General features: G+C 40.2%; 2 protein-coding genes across 2 annotated transcripts; one reads left to right on the top strand and one right to left on the bottom strand.

Moving 5' to 3' along the window:
* The first annotated feature begins 661 nt into the window (after positions 1-661).
* Positions 662-20,732, top strand: LOC126995629 (dnaJ homolog subfamily B member 12-like). Its single transcript, XM_050855356.1, has 7 exons — positions 662-865; positions 6,867-7,110; positions 7,570-7,715; positions 11,426-11,563; positions 13,812-14,085; positions 17,856-18,019; positions 18,627-20,732. The coding sequence occupies exons 1-7, from the start codon at positions 727-729 to the stop codon at positions 18,734-18,736; spliced, it is 1,215 nt and encodes a 404-aa protein (XP_050711313.1). The 5' UTR covers positions 662-726; the 3' UTR covers positions 18,737-20,732.
* LOC126995628 (zinc finger protein 490-like) lies at positions 19,595-27,125 on the bottom strand. Its single transcript, XM_050855355.1, has 3 exons — positions 24,857-27,125; positions 24,189-24,401; positions 19,595-22,915 (listed from the first exon to the last, which is right to left on the bottom strand). Exons 1-3 carry the CDS (start codon positions 26,380-26,382, stop codon positions 22,723-22,725), a joined length of 1,932 nt encoding a protein of 643 aa, XP_050711312.1. The 5' UTR covers positions 26,383-27,125; the 3' UTR covers positions 19,595-22,722.

Here is a 27,125-nt window from a genome sequence, read left to right as displayed (position 1 = left end):
AGGTGTTCAACTTCTATGCACCCTTGCTAATAATAGGTTTGCGAATAATACAAATAACAAATAGTAAGCGAAGCTTACCCTCGTCCCTTGACTCATTCATCGGCTCGTCAGCAAGTAGCCTACACGGAGATCGATAATGTGTTGAAATATGTCCTCTCTTTCGTCATCTGTAGTGTGGGGACTCTCTCCATTAGATAGGCTACAATGGTTGTAGAGAAAAATATATAAACTCATGTTGCAATAGTTACAGTACCAGAGCTAAGGTAGATCCTTGGCCAGTGGACTAATCTAGCGTTAACAGCTAATCGCTCTCATGCCAACGTTTCATCTCTGTATGGTATGATTGTGTTGTGTACTGTTACGTGTACGGCAAGCAATATTTTTTCATAGCACACCATGGAAACCAATGTAGTACACAATAGCCATTTTTTTTTTTCGTCTGTTGCAGCTTCTGTAAATATAAATCAGCCGAAATAACTTTCAAATAAAAAAAACATCTTTTTCATTTACATCCGGACATAATTAGGGGATTCTATTCGTTGATAGCTATATTTTTCTTTAATGTTTCGTCAGCTGATTGGTGTGTCTCTGCGGCCGCCAGGTGGCCGCGGCGGCCATGGCAGGCGGCCGCTGATTGGCTGCGGCTGACGAGGCTCGCGGTGATTGGCCGGCGTGCACCAATGGGCGGCCGCCTTGCAGGGTGCGTGTTTACACCTGGGCTGCACCATGGTTCATGACGGGAACAAGGACGAGGCCGAGAAATGCTTCAACTTGGCGCAGAAATACTTTAAGGAGGGCAGCAGGGAGAAGGCAGCGAGGTTCGCACAAAAGGCGGAGCGGCTGTACCCGTCCGCCAAGTCCCAAGGTGAGGCGGCGCGGGGCGGGAGGGACTGGCGACTATGGCTTCTTGCTCCACAAATACTTCCCTAAATTCTCCTCATCTGGCTCCAAGGCGGCCCGTGGGTGGCGCTGAGTGGTGTTAGCATCCGGGGAAAAGTGCGTGGAAGGGCTGGTGTGTCAGTAGGAATTATCCGCCTTGGAATCGTTGGTACTGGGAAGTGAATTATTCTTGACTTATTTAGCTTCCTGGGGCTCCGCGGGGCAGGGCTGCTCACATGTTGCAGAGGCTCCCGACTGCGTGAAGGGTGTGCCTATGGGCCCTGATTGTGCAGGAACCACTTGTTCATGGGTGGCACAGAAATACTATAAAACTTATCCCCCGAGGATGATACTTTCCACATTGTGTATTTAGATTAGTTTAGCAGCCGAAAGGGCGCAGGAACTGGTTAAGATTGGTTCGGAGCTGGTTAAGATTGGTTATATTAGTGCACCCATATCTTTCCTCTGCCCTACAAAGCACTCTTCTGTTGTCATTTATGTCGTTAAAATTCTAGTGTTTGCCCATACTCCCCCCTCCCCCCCCATACAAGCCTGGGGACCTGGTGGGAACGTGGGGTTTTGGGTGGGGGACACGAAATCCGTCGCAATCGCGCACTTTTTTTAGTGGGGGAGGGGGAAAAAAACTCCCTAGGCCTAGGGAAATTCCCTAAATTTAGGGATTTTTCCTCGTACCACCACCAAAGACTTACCAATAAGACTTACCAATAAAATCCACGGGATTTACATATGATCTACTTAGATCCTGTTGCCCCCCTCCATATTCATTTGTGTATTGTGTTTGTCATATTTGTTTTTGAATGATGATGTGGATGTAGCATTTACTACGTGTTCTGGTAGTGAGTTCCATGTATTTATAACTCTGTGCGTGAAAGTGTGTTGTGTTTGCATTTTGTTGCATCTCTGTTTTTATATTTGTTTGGAGTGGCCACTTTGTGTTGTGTTTGTGGTTTGGAAAAGTGTGTGTTTGTCAATGTTTTCCATGCCACTCATTATTTTGAAGACTTTAGAATTTAGTGTTTCCCATACAGAAACCACGCACTCATTGGATCCCCAAGCTTGTTTTGGGAGAGAAGCGTAGTGAACCCACCAAACGATGCTCACCTCACTATCTGGCGTGGCGCTGGAGGCCATCTTCGCTCACATACACCACCTACACTATACTCATGCCCTCTCTCTCTAGTAGGTTGTCACCTCATCGCAAGGTTTCTGTCCTCCAAGTAGAGTCCATGGCACCAAACACAGTGTATCTTCATTATTTATCATTGACACAATCAAAACCACCGGCTAACCGTGATCCTTCCAACGCTGCACCTTAAACAATACTGCGGGTGCTAGAGCAAGTGAAGGCTCTCGAACCTCCTGCCCGAGCTGTTCGAACACGTGAATCCTTACAGACCGCATTTTGAATCTGCTTCACGGGTTCGTATTCCTAGTATACAAGGTGATTGTGGCTATTGGATACAAATCCAGAATACGATAATCCGCCTCCATATATCATAGTTAAAAAAACAAAATACATGTCCCTCAACCATAATATGAAGGCAGAAGTAATTAAAAGTAAAGAAGCCAAATTAATCCCCTTCCCCCAACGATCTTGGGGGACCTGCGGGAAGCCGGGGTATTTGGGTGGTGGAGCACATTTAAACTACTCCAACCAAACTTTACGACCTGCTAACCTGCTAACCTGCCCACCTCGACCCCCCTGCTAACCAAGAGGGGGCTGCGCCCCCCCCTGGAACCCCCCCTCTTAAAGTACCCCAACCAAACTTTACGACCTAACAGCTAACTGAGGGACATTGAACACAAGTAACCTGCGTTCGAACCTGCTTCACACGTTCGTACGTGATACCAAACCTGCTTCACGCATTCGTACGTGCTACCAGTAAGTGAATACATAGTCGTATATGACGGTTGCAAGATTCCTATGACGTAAATTACTAACCGTTTAGATGCTTCATTATAACCTTATTATGACCCCCCTTTTGGTATGGAGAGTGAGTGAAATTGCATGGTTTCCGTACGTTGTAAAAAAAACCCGGAATGTTAGAAATTTCCCTACATCTAAGTAATTGTAAGGAATTTCCCTACATCTAGGGTATTTTTCAACCCCCCCATAACTCAAAAACTATGCATTTGCGATGCATTTCATGTTTACCACCGCATTCCCCGAAGTCTCAATGGCCCCCTAGCCAATTTTGGTTGCGAGAGGTGAATATGGGCAGACACTAGAATAATACCTTTATGTCTTCTACTAACCTTCAAACTCCCAGAAAACAGAAGGTAAAAGTGTAAAGATCAAAACAAGTGTGAAAGCAGCGATGAAAGTTGTGTGCAAACTCATACGTGCAGCTGCAAGAGGTTGAGCAACCCAGTGCAACTAAATGTGGAAATATAGGGGGATTGAGGGGGAACAAGCCCTCACATTAGGCGGATCATATTTTTTAGTATCCTTTATGGGGTGAGGGGAGTGAAACCCCCTACAGGGAAGAGCCTATTGAATTTTAGCTGTGGTGAGCTGCGGGTTTTGGTTGTCATATGACGCCATGTACTATTTTACTGCTTGAGCCCATTCGTGGTTTCCAAACACATTTCATGGCTATTTCACGTTATTTTTGATATCTACACTCTTTGCTATGTCTTTTGGGGAAGGTTAGAAAACATGTACGTATGAAAATAACACACTCAGCCTCCCAGAGAACTGTCTTGAATGTAGTAGCTCCATGGAGGTAGAATTGGTGGAGTCGACATGGGCCGCTAATCCCATTCATTGAGGTGAAGCCGCCAGACTGTCATTTTTAGGGATGCAAGATGAGGGATACCTGGGTGAGAGCTCATGCCCCCTACCTTAGTTCCTACCTCCAGACCCCGTCTCATTCATTATGATGCAGGTGTTTTTTATTACCATACATTTATTGATGCAGTAGATCTATTTCATAAATACCTGACCTGACAACACCTGACAGGTATCCGCCACCTTGCGGCTTTAAAAATTATAGTTCGGCGGCTTCACTGGTCAGGGGATGTCGACTCTATTCCTTAAACCTCCATGATTAGTTCTAGTGCACTAGGTTCCTTTTCTATTTCAAGATTCCAAAATACAGGTTACTATTTGGAGTCAAATGTCCAAACATGGCTAGTTGTGAAAACTATATATTACCGGTACCTATTGCTCATAGGTTTTAAGGTTTGCATCGATTTATGATAACTATTTCATCTGAGTGGCGAGTGTACTTGGGCCCGTATCTTCCTTGTAAACACCGGAAGGTGATATGAGATGTTTTTGTTTCTTGAATATTTGGGCTTGGGGGACCCGCGGGAAGCCAGGGTATTTGGGTGGGGGAGCATATTTAAACTACTCCAATCAAACTTTATGGCCAGGCGAAAAACGAAGAAAATTGGTCAAAAATGAAAAACTGAGGAAAAAAATTCCTCAGCTGCGTGTACCCTTTGAGAATCTAATTATGAAGTTTTTCATTAAAATTCGCATTACTTTTTCTCTTAAGGGCGTATAATGGACCCCCCCATGCATCAAAACAATACGTTCGGGCCCCTCGGGGCCTCACTCAAAACGCAAATGAAAGCTTCCATTCAAAGATCTGGAAGAAATGTCAAAAAGTCAAGTTTGCTGGAGCATCAAGAGTCCAATTTGTTTCCCAAATCAACATCCTTCACCATAATTTTGGATATAACAAAGTAAATTTCTTGCAACATCAACTACTCACTCAAAATTCAAGAAAAAGATACTAAAAGGAAAAGCATGAGGAAGAAGAAGAGATCCAAGAACGTCAAAGAGAAGAAGAAAGGGGAGACATGCTCCACGAGCATTCGGAAACAAACCTGGCAACAATGAGTAGCTTGGCAGCTATGAAACACCTCCTTTGTGAGCTAATACCCTGCCTCAAGCTGAGGAAGGGGGGGGGGGGGTGACCAGGAGCCTTACAGTCATAATGTTTTATGACTGAACATGAAGATGCATCTTTTTATATATCATTACAAATAAATGAAAGGATAAATGCCATGATATCACTCCGCTATGTTTGAATGTTACACATTAAAAACTTTACCTGGCCATATCTCAAAATGTAAGTTATGTACCTTTGCACTTCAGTTTCTCCATCATTTTTCAACTGATTTTGATGAAACCAACACCAAAACTATGCCTAGACTTGTAAGAATTAAACTAGGCTATAGCAAGTTTTTTCTTGTATATGATGTGACTGAATTATGGTGTATTTATGTCTGAATTTTTAGGGGGAAGTTATGACCATGAAAGTCTGAATATTTATATTCCACAAACTAATGATTATTGATACAATATTTTGCTGTACTTTCATTGGCCTAAACATGGTTCTTGTACTATATTAATTGTTCCCATGTAGAGGAATTATTATACTAGTAGAAATAGCCTTTTCCAAAAAACTTCAAATTTTCCAAAAATGGTCATTGGGAAAAAATGGAAAGGTGATAGATTGTTTTTTAGGGGGGCTAAATCTTATGCGTAGGGTGTCCTTTACGTCTGGTATATAAATCATGACAATAACCCATTGAATAGAGAAAAAAGGGTAAAAAAACAGCCGGCCCCCTTAAAGCTGTATTTTGCTCTCTAGCATAATATAATTTGATACTGGGTATTCTTTCTGGAGGTGTGGTTCTGTCAACTTTTGGTCTTGAAATAAGTTCTTTACACACATGGTACTACAGTAGGCAACACTGAAACTGTAGAATAGTTGGTAAACAAAGAGTAAAGCATTTTCCTTGCCACAAAGACATGTGGGTGGAGCCTTAGGCAGCAAAGGTGAACTGATAACCAATACGATCTTTTTTATATATTTATTTATTATTATTATTATTTTACATTTTGCCTATAGCGCCAATAGGCTTTCTTGGTGAGGCCTGGTGGTTGGCCCCAGCCCATTACAGCACAGGCAAGTGTTTTATAGTGGTGCCGTCTTGCTTGGCTCATGATGTTCCCTGGAGCTCATCTTTGATCATCTTTTGGAGAGAATCTAGAGTCTGGGTTGATAGATGATCTTCAGGACAGCATGTGGATACTCTTAACCCATGGGCTTCGGCTATGGGAAAGCTGAGAAGTGGTCGAGAAACGACAAAATTACACTGCATTTTGAGACTAAGAAAAGAGCATGGAACGTACATCAGAGTACTCCTCTCATGCCGTGTAAAATATATACTTTTACTCAAACTCCATTCTTTTTGGGTGGTGTTTGTTACAAAATAAACAGTCTCGTGGTGCGTGGCATCTAGCCGAGAATCACTTGTTGTCTACTATAGAGAATATGACAAGCGATTACTGTATGGATAACTAATTCAGTATGCCATGACCTTACAGCACCACCTATGACAATAAAACCCACCTCAAGATCACTCATCCACCACAATGACCTAGGGCATTCATGGTCGGTTGCGCTATGCCACCACCGCCTACAATTAGCTCGAATTAGGTGTTTTATGGCAAGCCCTTTTTAGGGTCCACCGTACCACAGCCACGACTCATGAAAGCCCTGAAAAGGGTCTGCCGACGTTCTCGGGTTAAGCCACTCAGCGTTGACTGAAAAATTGCCAGCTTGTTTGTAGTGGCAGACGGAATGAAACCCGTGTCCTCCTGGACACCGCACCCACATGCTAACCACTCAGCCAACACCTCCCCCAAACTAATACCAAATAGTAACATAATCCCACAAAATCAGTAACCTAGATCAACAAAATCAGTTATTATGTCTCTCAAAGCCTTGTTTCATCATCTCATGATGCTTACCTCACAAAAGTCTGAAATACTAGAAGTATTAGAAACTATTGAAGAAAATGACCTTTGGAACAAATTAAGAAAGACGTTAATATTGTAACCTGTACCTATTTATTGACTTATGATGGATGAGTAGTGAGTGCAACATTATCAAACCTGTGCAAAGCGTTCAATTGGTGTTAATCAGTCCTCTCCTCTTACTCAGAATTCCTGGAACTTCTGAACCGGTTAAGCGGGACAACAAGCCACACCCCTCACAGTAATGGCACAGCTGGTGGAGAGGGTGATGATGGGGATGGAGGAGGAGGTCGCAGCGGAGGGGAAAATGTCCGTCAAAGGAGAAGTGCTGCGACAAGTGAGGAGAGAAGCAGCACCAGCACCACCAGCGCCTCCCAGACATCTGGCAGCACAAGGGAGTACTCCAAGGAGCAGGGGGATGCTGTCAAGAAGTAAGCTTGAACATTGTGCTTTGTGTTCTAGCAGTTGTTTATGTTATATTTATTTTTCATAGATGGATTTATCAAGAACAAATTTTTTTTTTTTTTTTTTTTTTTTTTCAATATACAATATAGGCTTGCCATCAGTTGTATGGAAATCTGGATACTATAAAGATTTGTAAATAATTTGTAAGGGAGAATAATGGTAAAAATGCGAAAATAACTGATATGCAAGGTTTCTTTTTGTTAATCAATAACAAACCTAAATATTGTTTATTGGCTATGCTGTAATGTTCCAACATTTTGTAATACAGTATTCATTTAAATGTATATTGCATTTTTATTCAGTTAGTTGCTCATTGACTTTAATGCAAGTAAGAATAATTGCTTAATTTGACATGGCAATTAAAGGCAATTGTGTAAAGATATTGTATAGTTGTCGTGTTTGCAGTGATGTGGCTCATCTTTCAGAATTATGAGGTGTAAGGATTACTATGAGATTTTGGGAGTGAGCAAGGATGCCACAGACAGTGACCTCAAGAAGGCGTATCGCAAGCTGGCACTCCAGTTTCACCCTGACAAGAACAAGGCACCTGGAGCAGGGGAAGCATTTAAAGGTATGCTGCCCCTATCATTCTTTGAAGTAAAAGGGTAACAACCTTGCTATGAAATGTAAATGAATTTGTGTAGAGATGAAAAGAATGCTCAACCTATATATTTTATAATTAAGATTCAGCAGTTATAGTTAGGTCATGTCAAGGGTATCTTCAAATGCTTGACTGGCATTAATTTATATTTAAAATCACCAAAGAAAGAGTCACTTTTTTACATAGAAAGTTTCATTACAGAGGAAGGATATATGAATTTATTGAGTGTACCAACCTGTGTTTGGCTTATGGTTTGGTTAGGTGAAGGGAATATTTAAGCACATAATAAGCAGCATTTTAGAGTAAAAATTGAGAAAGAATGAGGTCACTTTGTTAAATAGAAAGTCTCATTACTGAGGAAGCATATATGAATTTACTGGGTCTACCAACATGTTAAATGAATTATGGTTAGGTTAATGGTACAGTCAAGTCTCTTTTTATCTGAGATTCTCTTAACCAAATTATTTGAATAACTAAGTTTTACAAAAACTTTCTCATTTCATTTAATCAAAGAAATCAGAAATTTATCCGAAATCTGAACCTTGCGCCACTAGCATTTGTTTACGTATGTTCCACTAGAGCACACGCCAGACCCCACCAGCTCCCTGCCCTCCCCTGCTCCTCTTAACCCTTTCCTTGCGCGCAGTGTGGACGCGACTATCCCCTCAAGTGCAGTCGGGCAGCCCAATTGGGGGTCTCTTTTAACCTCTTTATCTCAAAAAACTATTCATCACAGCTAAAAACCAAAAACACCTTTGGAAAGAGGAGGTCCAGATCTATAGGAGTCAGTTATGCATGCTTCTCTTGCGAACGTACATGCATGTTCAGGGAGTGTTGAATGTTAACACTTACGTCGGTGCGTGCGGGATGATCAGCCATATTGAGGGAACTGCGGACATTTTTTCTTCAGATTCTGGCAAGGGAGCATTGCCAACTGCAATATTTACAAATATTTGGTCAAAGAATAAGTCGGTGATTGGTGAAGCTATGCAAAAATGCCGCTATATTGGGCAAGACCATCCACCAGTTACTCGTCTGTAGATTTGCTGCGCTGGGCTGATGTGATTTTCCACCAAATTTAGTGAAGAATCCACTCATTTGGCAATCCTGTGTTGTGAGAATTAGTGTTGGAACACTCATACGCAGGAGATTTGAGTGCGGGTGGAGGTCGCAGCGGGCGTTTAGCGCCACTAGCAAATACGCCTAATGCCTGCTGCAAGCATTTAGCAATGAAAAGGTTAAAGGTAACCCAGTAGGTGGAAGTACTAAGAGGAAAAGAGTTATGCTAACTCTGAAACAGAAAATGAAAATATGTAAGAAGATAGAAAGTGGTGTAAGCAGAACTGTGTTGATGAAGGATTACAATGTTGGGTCTACCACGCTGTATGTCTGAAGTGTGCATTATTGAGCGCTGGCAACCAGTTGTCCCACAGCGTGTCCAATTGCGTGGATAATAATCATAGCCTACGCATAGTAAACAGTCGTCAGTGTCAACAATAATAAATGCCATCAATTATAGTTGATTTTGGTTTTAAAAATTATTAGTACTGTCGCAAACACTTGTTTAGTTAATTTACAAGATCGCTGATTGTAGTTATTAAACAGCCTTAGCGCTGTCCGCCACCGAGAAAATAGCAGGACTTATATTAACAAAATCGGTGTTTGAGACATAACTAATAATTTTTAAATCAAAATTAACTATAATTGATGGTATTTGTTATTGTTGCCTGCACATTATTGACACTGATAACTGTTTACTATGCATAGGCTATGATGTATTATCCATGCAATCGGATATGCTGTGGGACAACAGGTTACCAGCGCACGATAATGCACACTTCAGACCTGGGTGAACCGACTATAGTGGTTTCTTACTAAACGTGCTGAGGGACACGCAGTGACTGGCCCGCTCATCATGGAAAAGGCTAATGTCTGTACCATACATCTCCCCCACCACCTTTCTCTTCCCCTTCCCTTACACGGTGTCCCCTTTCTGTTGGGCACTATAAGTTGATCTCAACCCCTTCCGTTCCTAGGGGTTGGGTTGGTAGCTTCTGCAAACACCTCTACATGGAAATGTTGAAAATTGAAGCATTTTACACACATTTGTGTGATTATACATATTTGTCGATGTATGATCACAAATAAAATGGTTGACTGAATGGTAATTATATAGGTATAAATGTGTACATATTGTGAGTGATAGGGTTGGCATCCCTGGGAGGTGGCCAGTGTTTCCACCCCACCACTGCTCCATGCAGTCAGCCATGAGTCCACACATGCCCGCCACTACCAACTTTGCCTTTCGCTATATCCTGTCAAGCAAGGAGCCATTTGAAAAGAGATAGAGGCCCATCGGAGCTATAGCAAAAGACTACCTGATTGAGTTTTTCAAGCAGGTGTGTTGCCACAGCAAGGGTTAAAAATCATGATACAAACCCTAAAGTCTTTAACAACATTTTTAATCACTTATTTAAAAAAAAATTACCGATTCATATTAGATCAAATAAATTTTCTTATAATTCCTGGATCATTTGCTACTATATTAATGAAAGAGATACAGAATTGACTCATAAAATGTGTGAAGGGGGTGACAAAGATGTGCCTGTCCCAACCCCTTGCCAGATTCCAACAGTTTCGCCTTCCAACACCTTCCCTTCCCTTTCGGGAAAAAACCTTGGAGTTTTATGGTAGCAGAAAATGGTCGAAGAGGTTCGACAGTCGAAGAGGTTGATTTATGGTATGGCCATAAGCATTTTTATTAACTCATGGAACTGAAAGAGCCATGTGAATTCTCTGTTGGTTGGCTCCAAAAGTTTAAAAAGAGACATGGCATCAGGAAACTAGATGTGTGTGGTGAAAAAAATTTGGCCGACACGGATGATGCAAAGGAATTTGTCAACAAATTCCATCAGCTCGTTTACTTAATCTGTTTTCCCTTATATTTCATAGAATATCGTTCATCCGAAAAATTTGATTTAACGGCACCTTTAAAGTCCTGTGATTTTCGGATAAAAGAGACTTGACTATATCTTGAAACACATGACAGGCACCCATTTATATTGACTCACAAAAAAGACAACATAAAAGACTTAAAAGAAGTAACAGCCAATTAGTTTACTCCCTAAAACCTTCAAATTTCACTAAGATCATATGCAGAATAAAGAGTATGAGCAGGGAGCTGAATGAGTTTGGGTGTTGGTATGGATATGAGACAAGGGCATGTGATGTCACCATGGCCTTTAGTAACATTATCACTTTGTCATCATAATAACTTATGATATATGGTCACAGAAAACACATTCACCATATGTAACATAGCAGGTGGGAAGGGTGGTGATGAAGATGGAGGAGGAGGAGGAGGAGGAGATTGTTTATGTATCATCTCTTCCTACTCTTCGGAGCTGGATGGGAGGTTCAGATTGTAATTAGATTTATTAACATTAGTTTCTTTAGAAAGACTGGCTTGTGGAAAGAAAAAATTGGGACATGAAAGAAAGAATTGGGACACACCAAGCACCTAACTCCTTATTACCCTTGGATGCCCACTTCCCCTCCACTGTCTAGTGGTGCGGTTCACTAGGCTGAAGGCAGAGGTTCATGACTTCTGGTGTGGCAACAATGCTTTTGTTGGTGGCTGTACTTGGTGGATCAAAATGAGTAATTGGTATTACTTGCAGCTGTTGGTAATGCCTTTGCTGTGCTCAGTGATCCAGAGAAAAAGAAACAGTATGATCTCTATGGACCTGAGGAAGCAAGTAGCCCTAGTCACCACAGAAACTCCTACAGCCATCACGACTTCACTCGAGGCTATGAAAGTAAGTTTTGTGCTGTTGTGTTTTGTAGTCATTAGAACCTATGTTGACTTTAGATAAGAATGAATATGTAGATATCAGATTATTGGAATGAATGCAGCCACCAGCTCTGAAGCACAAGTATATTTACTGTAGACATGAGTATTTATTAGTGCCAATGTAACATTGTTGTAAGTGAAATGGCCTGGATTAGAACTGCTCGCTACCTAATGCATTCTCTCTCCTTTTTTCTCATGCATCTAATACAAACTGGGAGATGGATTGAAGTATGTTCTCCCTCGACATGAATAGAACTCTTCATTTAGAGTATTACCGTCCAAATAGCAAACTCCCTTTCCCTCTCTTCCTGTGATCCATTCTCACTCCCTGGAGTGAGGAATCCTGCTTGAGGGACATGTGGGAGGGGCATGCTGTGGTTGTGGTGCCATGTGGTGTTCTCCTTGCAGGCCCACCATGGACGACACACCACCCCCTGCTCCACACCCTGCTGGTCATGATCATGCACTACTTGCAAATGTTTGTGCTTTTGGTCCTGTTGCTGTTGCTGGCCTCCTTGTTCTGCATTATGCTCTCCCTATTGCAGAAGAATAAGTTTGACTCTTTCTGGCCAGTCAAGCAGATCCATAATCCATATACAAGCAGGTCAGGCTTGTACCTCAGAGACCGGCTGGGAAATGCCATACTCTGGGTCCCTCAAATTCATGGTTTTGTCCCTTGTTTGAAAATGTATCTGCTAATATTACAAACCCTTTTTCATAATGTATTATCTCATCTAAGCAGGATGGGAGGTCCAGATTGTATTGAAACTTATAAAATTAGTCTGTTGAGAAAGAATGCATTGTGGAAAGAGAAAAATTGCCATTCACAGTCCTGTCTGGACACAGACCAAACCAATCAAACCTGACATACTCTACTTACATGTGTCGTTTTGAATTCCTTGCCCCTCCCCCTCAAGGTCTACACAGGCACATGCAGCTACACATGTCTGTCTAGGTATTACTGACATCATCCATTATGCTGAAGCCCGAACTTTTTTTTCCTTTAATGGAGAACATAGTAAAGGCTAAGACTAGAAGTTTCAAAATATCACCCTATAACACAGAATGAAGCATCATTTCACTAAAGAAATGGTAAGTGTTAGGATCCTCACATGTGACAACAATAATGAGGATGTTGTGACATGTTCTTGATGTATAATGAGGACACAAAGTTTTGCCATACTAAAAAGACTGGAGAAAGTTCCCTTGATTCAGATACTACATAGTGCTTCATTTAAAAACTAACCCACAGGTACTCATTTTATTTTTTTGGCCCATATTTACTGAGGTGATGTGAAAGGTAGTCTTTGAGCTGTCAGTTCTGTCTAGAACTAAAACTTCGGGGCATGTATGCAGAGCTCAGTGTACAAAGCACTGCATCACCAATGATCAAAGACCATAATATGAACTGTTCCAATGTGTACGAAAAAACAATGAGAAGGAATGGAATAAAACAAAAAACTTAAGAACACAAAAAGTGTTTGTAATACAACTCATGGTGGATGTTTGTTATGGTATTTTATGAAGGATGAAGTATGTGCATGTGAGAGGGATGCTTAGTTTAGTGAAGTGTATGTGCAAAGTAATGGTTTTGGAGTTATTACTGCAGATTTTCTACTTTACCTATGCCAAAAGTATGACCCATACTTTTCATTGGATCAGTAGACAAGAGTCAGGGTGAACTTTAGCAAGGGAAATCCACTCTTGTCATGCTTACATGAATATATGAAGTTTTCATGACACAGAACCCATTACATACAGTGCTGATGACTAAATGATCACAGACAGAATAAAATGTTTCCAGGCAAACTGGACCTCCTATCTACCATTTTGTTAGGGATTTAATTTCCTAATGCTAATTAGTCATTCCAGTGGCACAGATAAGTGAGCAGTTACTGAATTAATATTAGTTTAAGGTTCATTGTAGGTGTACTTTTAATCAGTTTATGGTTAAAATTGGAAAAACAAATGGACAAAATTTTGCCAAGACATGGGTGAGTATGGTGCCAAGGTAAGTCATTTAACTCAAGACTTATTTTACATACAAACAAACACTTCACTGTTATCTTATTAAATACTGTACTAAAACATATGGCACTTAAAAGAGCAGTATAAATGTGTTTCGGGGATTATTTGTTCATTTTTGTGTTTTGCATGCCCTGCCTTTACTTTGTAACAGCACATGTAACATTGCAATTATTTTTATCTCACAGGTGACATGACGGCAGAAGAGCTCTTCAACATGTTCTTTGGTGGTGGCTACCCTGGAGGAAATGTGTATGTGCGGCGTGGTGGGCGGTGGGAGCGTGCAGCAGGCCATGGGAGGGGTTACAGTGGTCAGCAGGGCCACAACCACCAGGCTGCCCACGCAGAGCAGTCCAATGTGTCCGTGTTCCTGCAGTTGATGCCGCTCCTCCTCATCTTGCTACTGTCCCTCGCGTCCTCCCTCCTCTCCTCCGACCCTACGTACTCCCTCTCGCCAACCAGGTTAATAATATCCTTGTTAATTATGAAGTGGTTTGTGAGTAGAAAGTAGACATGTTTCCTAGAGAACCTTTATATTGTATGGAAGGTTTGTGATATGTTTTATAATATCAGGTAAAGTTTTTAATACATTATTCATTATTTTATCATTGCTGAACTAAAGTTATACATCTGAAGGATTTAATTATTGTTATTTTTTTACTTTTATTCTTATTTGTTCATTTACGTATCTATTCCCATATGAAATATGGTTTGGGCTTCCACTACTCAGAAAAGCAGTATTCTGTAGTATTCATTCATTACTCCCCCCAAATAGCCACACAAAGTAATTGTGGCTTAAACTCCCATTGGTACAGTTTTCATACCAATCATTTCATCAGATGCTTTAAGAAACATTGAGTTAGATTATAGCTGTGTAGAATAAACCAAAGCTAAAATCAGGATCTTAATTTTTTTGTAATTTCTCATTATAGTTTTTTTTCAAAATTTTCATTTTTCATTACAAAATTTATTTTAAATGCACTTTGAATCCTGCTAATGTAACTTTCTTCTTATATCTTGCCACCTGCTAAAGATTATGTGTTTAGATTTTGTTTTAATCAAATGGTAATTTGAAAAGCTCTTGAATAGATGATGGTGTTTGCACATTGGTAGTTGTTTTTAATGTTAGTAGATGGTGCATATGTTATTATATTACTAGTATTTCCCTTTACTGCTAGTTTTGAAAGTTCATATCCTTTTATTTTCTTCCTTAACTTTTGATTTGCTGCAATGTGCATATTAATATTTGCATAATCAGAGCATTTACCAGAGCAGGATGAAGTATACCAAATCCCACTTGCAACATAGGTGGATAATGTTGCAAAATATTTTTTTCCTGCAGTAAACTATTGTTTCATTGAAAATTATTATGATGATGACTCTTATTTGCAGAAATTGCTAAAAACTTAGAGCACTAGTATTGGCTGAAGATGATGATAAAGACCTATTTTCTGAAGTTCCTAAAAATTCAATGTGCATCAGCCTCCATGTTTACTTATTGGAGGAGAGGTGAAATTGTGGAGTGGAGGATTGTGTATGGCCAAAAGTATGAGAATAGGGGAGAGATTGAGCAAAAAAGCTTTATGAGAGTTGTTTTGAGATTAACAGAAATGTGGAATGAAAATGTGCGGGCTAATTGGATGAAAATTTTGGGCATGGATGAAGGTTCAAGTTGGTCCTAATACTCATATATTTTTTGTTTCAAAAAGGAGTATAATGACAGGAGTTATTGTTTTACTGATGCTCATGCATTAAGTAAGCCTTAAGTTGAGGATTTAGGTAACAAGTTATTAACCCGGTAGCAGCGACGGGCCAAATTTGTGGCTTTACCGTGTAGCAGCGACGGGCCAAATTTGTGCCATGACATAAACCACCCAAAATAGATGATACATAAACTGATCACAAATGCTTTGATATATATATTATGAAATAGTTTGTGTGAGTGATGATTTTTCTCACTTAGAGGGACCATTAAGAAACATGATCCCCGCTGCTACCGGGTTAATTGGAAAGATGTTCCTAACAGAAACAGAAGCGATGGTAAAAGTAGTAAAAATAAATGGGACTTGGGATGATTAATAAGGGTGAGGAAATGAGTTGGGAAGTGGCAGAGATGCTCAGGGAAGCACAGTGATATTTTTTTCACTTTGAGGTGATGGAGGAATTGAAATTCAATTGGAAGGTGTTTAGGAGCAAGACAGATGTGGTATATATGAAAAGATTACCCCCCTCTTAATTATGACAATGAAATTTTGTTTTATTGTTTGGGGAAAGCATAATTAGAAAATGAGAACTTAAGTGTGCAAGAACAGATGACACGGAGATTATTTTGCCACGGGTGAAGTGCCAGCATCAGAAAGTCAGATAAATGGAGATGGATTCATCACTTCAGTTTTTTGAAGGAGTTTAAGCTTTAGGTTTGGGTTCAACAAAGAGAGATAATTTTCTCTTTGGCTAAACTCAACAGTTTGGCCAGTGAGTGAGTTATTTAATTACATAAATGGCAAATTTGTGTCCTAGTTGTCCTAAATTTGTGCTTATGAAATTTGGAGGTCTGTGTTGCATCTCAGTATTGTTGTTCCCTTGAAATATTAGTGGAAATGAATGAAAGATAAATCTTACTAGTCATTTATTCATGTTACAACTAGTCATGTAGGTGTAATATCCAACTCCTCCAATCTACACAACATATACAGATATAAGCTTCAGCTTGTCTGTATAATGTTTCTGTGCCTTATGCTGTTTTGTGCTGTGCTCCAAAAATATCAAAGTTGGTCATTTTATGTTCCAAATTAAGTAATAAATTTTCTGTTTTGTTGCATGTTTCATTTCCTTATTTCATAATTGAAAGTACTTTTGAGATACAAGTAAAATTATTATGATGCAATTTCTTAAGACTTCAAATAGAATTTATATTTCCTGGTAGCACTTGCTTTCTTTTAGCTGACTAGATGTCTTCATTATGTGCAGCTGATATAGCATAAGAGTTTTCACTCATTTCTTTTTATTTGCATAAGGACAGTAAAGCTTAGTCACAGATGCCCCATCCGTGCTGTTCCTCCTGAGTTCTGCAACACGTTCCTCCACATTTACTCCAAATATCTACATTCTTAGGCTCAATTCGTACCTCTTGAGAGTTCAGTATGCCAGCTTTCTGTCATGTGTATCTGATTATTACATATCCTTCACTATCATATCTTGCAGTAATGGTACATGCGCACTTTTTGTCAACATAGATTATACAAATAAGTCCCATATTTTTTCCATTGGAAAATTGCACATTGTGTAAGACACAAATATAAAAAATATATAGTTTTACCTGGCAACCAACACCAACAAGATTTTTAATTGATGTGAGCTGCAATTTCACATGATCATTTGTTAATGGATGGACTTGTCATGATGATGAAGTGCTACAGTGCTTGCCCTCTCTGAATGGAGCTGTTATTTTTTGTCTTCTACATCCCAAAAGACTCTTGTTATGAAAATTACAGTTCGGACTGATGTTGATCATATAATTATTATCCAACAAAACTATTAGACACATTTGGCACCATAACCTGCCATCCCTGCAGCCACTCATAACATTTTTAGTTTGAAGAGGTTTCCCTCTTATTACAATCAGTTTCTTCATAACTTTTAAGGATATGTAGGTTCACCATGTGACTAAAAGAAAAAAAGGCAAATGACAATTATATACTGATGATAATAGTAATGACTTCATTAACCTAAAGGATTTCCATTAGGTATTGCTTGAATGGCTAGTAAATGTCTATCAAACAAAATGTGCATGTTATGTAAACCAGCTTCCTTTACAAAGGAAACCACAAGAAAGAAAGAAAAGAATGGTAACTATATGAGGACTACCTAATAGGAAAACAGGAATAAAATCTAGGGCATATGCCTAGCTGCACATGGCCTCTGTGCTCATCTCTGTCTCATTGGCCCTTGAGCTTGTGGTGAGTAAGAACCCACAACCTCAGAAGATTGGGCAGATGTGACAATTGGGTTACTGCAGTTTACCTTCCCCAGGTATCCATTTATTATTCATCATGAAGGCAAAGATAAACAGCTTGTTGAACTGGGTGCCAGGAGCGAATCCAGACCCACAGATTTGTAGCTAGACATGTTAACCACTACACCACAGAGGTGTTCTGATAATGAAGGTTAAGATTTATACAATTTGGAGTGGTCTGTAAATAATACAGCTAATGTTGTGTTTTCTTTTACAGCAAATACAGTGTTCAGCGTAGCACTTCCCACTTGGGTGTGTCCTACTACGTGAAGCCAGACTTTAATACCGACTACCAAGGAAGTATTCGACGGTTAGAGCAACATGTAGAAGAGGATTTTGTATCTACTCTCAGGAATGCTTGCTTTAAAGAGAAAAATTATAGTAAGTTGCACATTCAAAACATTTTAAAAGGAAAGTTTTGAAGAGTCTAAAATCAACTTTTTGTGTAGATTTCATGCAGAATAATCGTAAACTACTTAGCACATTTTTCTTCTCAGTTACAAAACTAATTACAAAAATGAATCACATCTAACCCAGTACAGGGTTGTGTATTAATGTGAATGCTTCATATCAGAATCAGAAATTCAGCACCCATTTAGCCCTCCAAAACCAAATAAGTGGCACAATCACTTGTACGACTAGTGGAAGCAATTATTTATTTATTTTTAAAGATTTGGAGTTCCAACTTAGTTTTATAGCCCAGACCACATTGGACAAGTGTTTTACACATGTAAACACTAGTAAGTATAGGTAGCAAGTAAGTGGCTTTTCCCACTCTTAAGATGTATTCACTGACCCTCCTCAATTTTGAAAATGATGATTCATAGAAACTTCTTTATAGGACTCATTAAATACAATAGTGTTCTTCAGTATATTGTGGATGATAGGAAGTTAGATAAAGGGAGTCACTCTAACATTGTATGACAGCTCTAGTGTGTATGAAATTAATTATCTTGACATTCAGAATTAACTTTCTCCTTTCTTGCAGAGGAAAACATGATATGGAGAGCTCGGTCGTTTGGTGATGCCCAGATGTTTAAGCGAGCCCAGGAACTCCGTACCCCCTCATGTGACTCACTTCAGAGTCTCTATAATTAAAGACATAGATTCATAGACTTCATTATGTCAAATTCAAATCATCGCTCCAGCATTGGCCAGTTGACAAGATTTATCTACTCATTGGGTATGCAGCATTATTCGAATTTGGAAATTCATCAAAATGTGAACAGTGAGACATATACAGACATTAATAATGCATATCCCAAAATTACTTAATCCTTGACTCACTTAACATTAGTCTTTGAAAGTCACTTGTACATTGTTTATAATCTTGACATCTTCTGGCCTCTGCTCTAATAATATATTATTTATACTAGTATTCAAATTTATTTATGATGTTATATTTTGTTGTTATGTTGTGCCCAGTTTATGTAACATAACTCTTTTTAAGGATCATTTTGTCACTTTGTTCTGAAAGCATTTGGTTTGAAAGTAAATCTGTTATATATATGAATACGAAGCTTTGCAACATTTATGGTGAATATTTGAAATAAAGTAATCAGTATATGTTTTCTTTCACTCAACTCATAAAGATTTTCCTGTTTCACTTGAAAATAATGTTCCTAAACCTGGATGTATTCAGCAGGTGTACAGTTCACATGCAAAGCCTTTCTCTTCACATGCACATAAAATACACAGCAAGCCTATTGGCGACCCACTTGCAGCTTTATGATTTTTACTATCTTGCACTATGCATATATATATATATATGGCTTTTTTAGTAATGTCTCTGGCTTATTACCTCAGTACAAATGCATTCAAATTCCAATGTCATCAAAGTTTTTTTCTCACATGCCTTCAGAGTTTTTATTTAGTATGATTTCATGACTTGGGAATAATTTAAAGAAAAATGAAAAACATAACTAAGATGTATAGGAGTGAGGTAAGTAGGTGCAAGATTTAGAGGAGTGTGGAGATGGAAATTGTGTGTGTGTGTGTGTGTGTACAGACATGTATGTGTGCATATGTTGGATAGGTTTGGCAGACATGTTGGGGAATGTTCTGGAAACACAAATTCAGGATTTTTCTAAGGTGTCGTTATGAAAGATTCCATAATTTTAATGAATCCTTTGTGTGTTATGTAGACAAAAATCCAGAAAATTTTCTTAGTAAAGTCATGTAATCTTTAATATAAAAAATTGTGAATGTATGTTCATTACTTTTGCAAAGAACATAATGCTGCAAAAAATATTAAAGAACAAACAAAATAATCTTGTAAAAGAGTTGAATAGATCCTGGTTAGTACCCTTATTATCAATGGTTTCAGATCCTACTTGCTGTAGTGCTCACCAAGAGTCCAGTAGCTGGTTAGAGCTTTTTAAGTTGTACTTTATGCAAAGGAAGTAGAGATTTTCATTCACAAGTCTCATGGTTTGATGATGTTTTTATCCTTGATTCCCCTCGTGATATAATTAAATAGATCTTTTAAGCAAGTCTAAAATTGTCAGTGAAAGTTTACTTGTATATAATTGCCGTAAAACAACATCATAAAGAACATAACTGAATTCTGTTGAAATATCCTTTCCAGTTACCTTTTTAGAAGGTAATTGTTTGGGAAGTACTGGACCAATGCAAGGTACACATAGTGGTAGGAAGATCTAAGGTGTCTAGGCAGGGGCTTAGACACAAACAAACAGGATTCTTGACATTTTTTACATGTCCCTATCTCCAAAACTGTTACTCTGATTGATCAGGCAACACTTAAATGGATTTAAAGTTGATAAATGAGATACATTGTTGTTTTAGCTTCAGTTTGTGAAGCATATGTTTTAGAAATTCTTCCCATCTCTCCCTGTTGCTGTCAGCATTTTCAGAGAAGTATGTTGTGCAGTTGTTGATGGAACTCCTCAGGCAGCATTTGAGGGCATTTGAACTATGTGAAAGGATTACGTAACCTTAACATTAGGATGTTCCCTATTTTGATATGCTGAGTCCTTTATGGGTTTATGTCAGAGCTTGCCTACTGCAAAGACAGTCTATCCTATATTTCATCTCTGCCTTGCAAAGTGTTTTTTTTGTTTTTTTTTTTTTTTTTACCATAAATAATTTCCTTGTTCAATCCTGCTTTGGTATGTTATATTTCCTTTTTCGAACTTATTAATCACATGTCGTAAAACTGAAGTTTCATATAAAAATTCAAATGCTTTCATGATAAAAACGAGTATTCTACTCGTGTCAACTTGTAATGGTAAATAAAGAGTATAAGTCACATTGTTAAAAGACAAGTTATACATATGCAGCATTAGGTTACAAACTACTTTGTTGAAATATTATGGGATATTTATGAATATACAGAGATTGGTTAAGCTTTTCTTTATTGTATTTTTATGTAATAAAGTTATTAACAGGTTTATAATTGGTTTGCACACCCATCATTAAAGAATCACTCATCCTTTGTATTGAAAATTATGAGATTGTTAATATTGTATTCATTCCTGAGACTGAAAACAGGGGTGTGTATGCAATGTGGAGGTCCAACAAAATGATCATGAAGAATCATGTGAACATGTAATGCACCTTATGAGTCTTAACAACTGATCTGAGGAAGCAGGGCAATGTGATAACAACATACAGACGTCAAATTTAATTATTATTTGACAGCTTATTTATTCGATTTCCCTGTTAGCTTTTTGGGAGTCTTTACTGAGTTTAAAGAATAGATGAGATAATGAACCAGTTAGTGAAGCATCTATCACACATTTTCCCTGAAGCACATTTCATCTGAGCTGATTGTGGTGAATGATCAAACGAGACTGACTTTATCTCATGGTTGCCGTAAAGGAGATATCATATGAAAGGTGTACCTATCACCAATTTCAATATAGTTTATTAGTTTAAAAATAATGAATGGTTCTTCAGGTGTAACAACAGTCAACTTGTGAAACTTATTATTCAATTATGTAGTGTGGCACTTACATGCACTAATACATTTTCATGCAGTTTGACAAGGCATAAAGAAAAAAAATAGCAAAAGTACGATAGAGTCCTTCCCAAAAAAGCTGTCAGGGAAATAGAGTGTAGTTACATTGTTCTTGGTATAACGAAGCTGCATCCGTATCAAGGAAGTGGAGACTACAGATTGGCTGACGGGCACGGGCCTTCATTAGTCTCTGTCGACGGGTCAAGGCGCACACCCCTAGTCCCAGACGGGCTTACTCAACGGCGAGCAACTCTCTACCTCCTTGGTCAGCAGAGCAACACTTACCGGTGGAAACGTGAGAGGGTAAGTTGTGATAATCCAAAGGCATGATTGATTTCATTATTTCTTTTTGATATGGAGTTAATTAGGGTTCAAAAGCTCGATAATAAGTTCGGTGCTTTGACGAAACATGAACAACATATTTATATCTCGCTGGTTTACATGCTGGCACGTAGCCTATAATCTATATAAACATGCATGTCTACACATAGTACCTACCCGATATAGGTTACAGCCATGCCACACACACTTAGGTACCATTTGCTGTTTTGCGTCCTATCCAGTTCATCGACGCTTCCTTGACTGATCTAACTATAAAATATCAATCTATAGAACAATCATATAGCCAAGTTTTATTTTATGAGTGTGGGCTTGAGAAGGCGGAGGGTCAGCAAATGGTGTGTGCGTGTGTGTGTGTGTGTGTAACAACAAAGTATTCAATGGATGCGGGCTGATGCGAAGAGATGCACAATGGCCTGTTTATGAGTGGAATGCAAGGAATGTGGGCAATGTAACGTGCAGCAGAGCAAAGGGGCCCCAGGGTGGGGGGAAGACAGCTACATAAACATGTATCGAGATATTAGGGCGTACCACTCGCCGTTAACCTTATCAAGTTACCCTGGCTACTTGATCATTCTTCGTACCCTTCACAGCGCAGGAAAAGAAAAAAAGAAAAAATATGTACTTGATTAACATCAGGTCGTTTATCAATTGTTCATGTGGAAAGATATCTTGCAAAAGTTGAGTAACAGAGAAACAGACATACAGACAGCTAGATAGACAGAAACAATCCAATAATGCAAATATAAATATGACACCTGCATAATTATTTGTGCTGTCGCCAGTGTGAAGTGAAGGTGGACAGGTGTGCGAAGGTGGAGCGGCAGACGCGACAGGTGAAGGGAAGCTGGAGGGCGTGAACTGGCACGTGACTCCGGAGGCTGGCCGCGTCCCGGAAGGAGAGGGAACAGTACGGACACGTGTAGGGCTGCTCGCCACTGTGCCTCCGCTCGTGCGACCTTTGGGAGATGAGGATAAGGGAAGATGTGTTGGGTGAATCACAAGGAGAGACGCATGAGAGAGAGAGAGAGAGAGAGAGAGAGAGAGAGAGAGAGAGAGAGAGAGAGAGAGAGAGAGAGAGAGAGATACATTATATCCTCTGAGTTACAGGGCGCAGGAAGCCATTATCTATTGTTTTGTTAAAGTTACCTTTGTCTGCCGTATCTATAAGAAAATTGATGGGCCTTTCTTTGGAAATTGCATTAGGCCGGGAATCCATTTGTCCATGGTCTGTGATCCGTGTCCACGTCCGTGTCCGTATCCTTGTCAGTGTCTTTTTTTTTTTCTTTTTTTTTTTACGTCTTGGCCTATTGCGCCGGTAGGCTTCTTCCCGGTGGATCCTGATGGTCGGTCCAAAGCTTCTTCCCGGTGGGACCTGATGGTCGGCCCAGGCCGTTCTGGCGCAGGCGAGTGTTTATGGTGGCGCCATCTCGCATTGGCTCATGCTGCCCTCCCTGAGCTCATCTTTAATCCTAGAATCTAGAGTCCGGGTTGATAGGTGGTCTTCTGGACAGCATGTGGGTAGTTTTAAGCCACTCGGCGGCGGCTGAAAAATCCCAGCTTGGTGGTACCGGTTGGGGATTGAGCTCGCGTCCTCCTGAACGCGGGGCCGTCTCGCTATCCGTTCAGCCACCGCCTCCCCGTCTGTGAGGTAAACATCCATATATCTGTGAAAACTACATACGAGGTCCGTGTTTTGGTAGTTCTAGGCATGGTGAAAGCCGTGTGATGTGTGGCTTTTTGTGTAGGTCACATGTCACCCACCAGAGTTTCCGTGGTAAATCTCATCCATGTACGTGAAAAATCGCTAACTGCACTATTAATTGCTCGCGGACGCGGACCGGACACGGATACTGAACATATTAATGGATGCTTCTTTACCTTTTCCCATATGTTCGATTTTTCACTGACACGGATACAGACGCTGACGCGGACACGGATCACGGATCACAGACAAATGGATGCCCGGCCTAATTAACCTTTATAGCTATACATGTAAATAGCGCAACGTGGAATATTACAATATAATCAGCATAAACTGATAAGTAGATAAACTGATACTTAATAAACTAATAAATGATCTAGGTCACATGAGCCAAAGTTCGATATTCTTAAGTATATGACTTCCACAAAGTAACCTGCTTCGCGAAAACGTTTTTGCAAATGTCTCTTCAAAGGGGGTTAGGTCACTGATTATACTCTTATAGCGAAACACTGAGCACACCAAACTACCTCAGCCTGTCCTTCCTGCTGAAGGAGGCGCTGCAGGAGGTACAGCGGAAGGGCTTTTCGCCGCTGTGCGTGCGGCGGTGTATCTGCAGGTGCACCAGCTGGTTGAAGCGCGAGGGGCAGTCAGCGCAGGCAAAGGGCCGCGCCGGGGCGTGCTGGCGGAGGTGGCGCGCCAGGGAGGCCTCGTCCCGCCACCAGCACGAGCACCGCGGACACCTGAAGGAAAAGACTTGTCATTGTATGAAAAAAAAAAAAAATTTCATCACGCTCCATATATTCAACATAGTCTTTTCTGGCGTATACATTACATGAAAAGAAAAAAAAACGACTTTGGTAATGATGCTTATACGTAGCTACTATATGCAAAACTTAATATCATCATACTTGAAGTTTTTGAAAATATTTATTACATGCATCTCTTTCTTCCCATCCTGCAGTTTATTTACTGGGAATAGTTGAAATTGTTTGTTTATGATGTATGTTAAACTTATCTATATCACCATTCACAACCACATTCACCGGGAAAACCTGGACATTTTTTATATGCATTTTTCATCACAGAATATGCATGTTCATATATATTCATACGTGACACCTGTATACTATCTGATGGTATGCTTCGTCCCCGTCAGCTCATTACTGTAGAACCGTTCGATGCCGTGGTTAGTTACCTGAATCCTAATGAAGAGGGAGAGGATGACCGGGGTTCTTCATTCCCTCTTGTATCTTCAGCTTTGTTGTCAGTTTCATGGAATCCAATTTTTGTTTCAGTTCCTTTGTGTTTTCTTATATTACGCGTTTTATAATTTAGGGGCCTCTCGTTTGTTTTAAAAGCTGTTCTGTCGATTTGTTTATTATATGCAGCACTGTCTAATTTTTTCGACAAGCCTCTCGTCGATTGTTTGGAAGGAATCCCTGAGTTTCTTCCTCTCTTGCTGGCTGGTCTTGTGCTTTCCTTTTTACCAGGTTTGTGACTGCCTTTAGATGTTACATGTTCAGAGTCTTTCGAATTTTGTGATTCCCCATGGCCTGTGGAATTCTGTGTTGTCCATTTGTGCTCAACTCTCACCTTATTCTTTGTTTGGAAGTCACAACACGCTGCGTTTTTGTATGTCGCAGAGTTAGTTTGTTGTTTATCTCCAATCAATGGCGTGAAAGCAGAAGTAGTGTTGTTCAGTGGCCACATCGTGACGGGACAGTTCAAGTCGCAGCCCCTTGCGTTCTCCGCCTGTTTCGTGTTACTTCCAAGATGCTTCCCTAAAGTGCGTGTGTCTTTTCCTGACACTCCTCTGTGCCATACATCATCAAAATATTGCCTTGAATTGTATGATGCATGAATAAAGAATTCTTGAGAAGTGAATTCCTCCGAGGTGCCTTCACTTCCTATTGAGTCCGCTACTTTCCTTAAAGAGTCGTCTCCAAATTGATGACAGTCTTCTATTGTTTCGTCTACAAATTCAAAAGAATATCTTTCTTCTGCTGTTCTGTATTGGTTATCTATACCGCGAACTTTTCTTTTACTTCCCCCTAGGTATTCAAGTTTACCTAGCACATCATATTGATCCCCACTTGGGCTCCAAGACGAAGGATCCGGTGGATCGTGATCAGAATTATGTCCTTGTTCGCATCCAGAGCCTCGACTGCAGCGCACTTTTAGGTTTGAAGATTCTACATTTTGTTTCCCAAGAGTTTCTTCCGTGTGTGCTAGATCGGGTAGAGGTGATAATGTCCCCGGCAGAGTACAACTTTTTCTGAGTGGGGCGTACAAGTTATTATAACAGTTTGAGTTTCCCGACGTCATGCTCGGTTGTTTCCTCTTTAAGGTCAAAGCTTTTTCTGTATCTTTTATCTTTGTATGTGTCGCTTCAATTTCCATTTTATCATTCTCATGCTGCCCTGTTCTTGTCACTCCAAACTCCTCGTCCTTCCACCATATTCCTTTCCGTTCCTGTTCCTGGTCCTCCCGTGACTCATTGCAGCCCCACAGTCCCTCACGTCTTTCCCATCCGTCCTCCGCCTCATCAGTGGCCTCCACTTTGCACTGGGATGCCTGGCTTCTCGGGGTGATCTCGCAGTCTTTATGAGCCTCGTAGGAGGAGATGTTTTGCAGAGGAGGCTGTATAGGAGGCGGCTTTTGTTTTACACTCTCATATTTGTTCTTTTCCATTGACTCCACAAGATCACGGAAACTGAACATAGTTGTGGCCTGAATATCACCAATGTAGCTGCAGTTGATGAGATCGAAGTATGTATTCTTTTAAAATACGTATATCTTACTCTCAATAGACCCCTTGTGTACTTTATAATCGCAAAGTAATTCAAAATAAGACCAGCTGGTGATGTAGATATTGGCCACCACTAGATGTATCACTCGCACCAATGGCAACATAGTATAAACATTTAATTCACAGCCGAAAGGGACATCCCAAGCTTCGCAGAGCAATCATTTCCACCGACATAAATGATTCTGATCGATAAAAGTCGTTCAAACACAGCAGAAAACGCATATGTAGTAAAATGACATCCACAACGAAGGACGAGTAGATGCGAAGACGTTGATTGCAAGTTCGCCAGCTGTGTGTTGATCTGTGACGAGAGGAAGGCACGACGATTTCTTTTGCAAGATTCACGACAGGAGGTTGACGAATGGTAGGAGGATGCGCACTGGCTTTCCTTGTTTGATGCGATTTGCTTTGCTTGTAAGGTAAAGACACAGCGGGTACGAGTGCTGATGGAGGACTAGAGAGGACGGGAGATGCGGAGCGGAGAGAAAACCTAGCAGTGCTGTGCCCCCGCGGGAGAAGGGGACAACACCCACGGAAAGAAGCCATACACGCGTCCACCTCATCTCCTCACGTATGTCGCCTCCCCTGAAGACCCTCGCCGCCAACCAGCATGTATGTGTGTGTGATCCTGTTCCATGTCGGTTTGCTTGGGTTT

The sequence above is a fragment of the Eriocheir sinensis genome, chromosome 8 (assembly GCF_024679095.1).
Source record: "Eriocheir sinensis breed Jianghai 21 chromosome 8, ASM2467909v1, whole genome shotgun sequence".
NCBI classification, from domain to species: domain Eukaryota; kingdom Metazoa; phylum Arthropoda; class Malacostraca; order Decapoda; family Varunidae; genus Eriocheir; species Eriocheir sinensis.
The sequence above is the reverse complement of the archived record's forward strand: the minus strand, read 5'-3'. Positions and strand labels throughout refer to the sequence as shown.

Coding starts and splice junctions, on each gene's coding strand:
- LOC126995629 (XM_050855356.1), top strand. CDS start 727: ATGGTTCATGACGGGAACAAGGACGAGGCCGAGAAATGCTTCAACTTG. Junction 11,564..13,811: donor CTTCACTCGAGGCTATGAAA/GTAAGTTTTGTG, acceptor TTTATCTCACAG/GTGACATGACGGCAGAAGAG. Junction 18,020..18,626: donor CTTTAAAGAGAAAAATTATA/GTAAGTTGCACA, acceptor CCTTTCTTGCAG/AGGAAAACATGATATGGAGA.
- LOC126995628 (XM_050855355.1), bottom strand. CDS start 26,382: ATGTTCAGTTTCCGTGATCTTGTGGAGTCAATGGAAAAGAACAAATAT. Junction 24,402..24,856: donor CCCTCTTCATTAGGATTCAG/GTAACTAACCAC, acceptor CTTTTCCTTCAG/GTGTCCGCGGTGCTCGTGCT. Junction 22,916..24,188: donor AGCAGGAAGGACAGGCTGAG/GTAGTTTGGTGT, acceptor CATCTCCCAAAG/GTCGCACGAGCGGAGGCACA.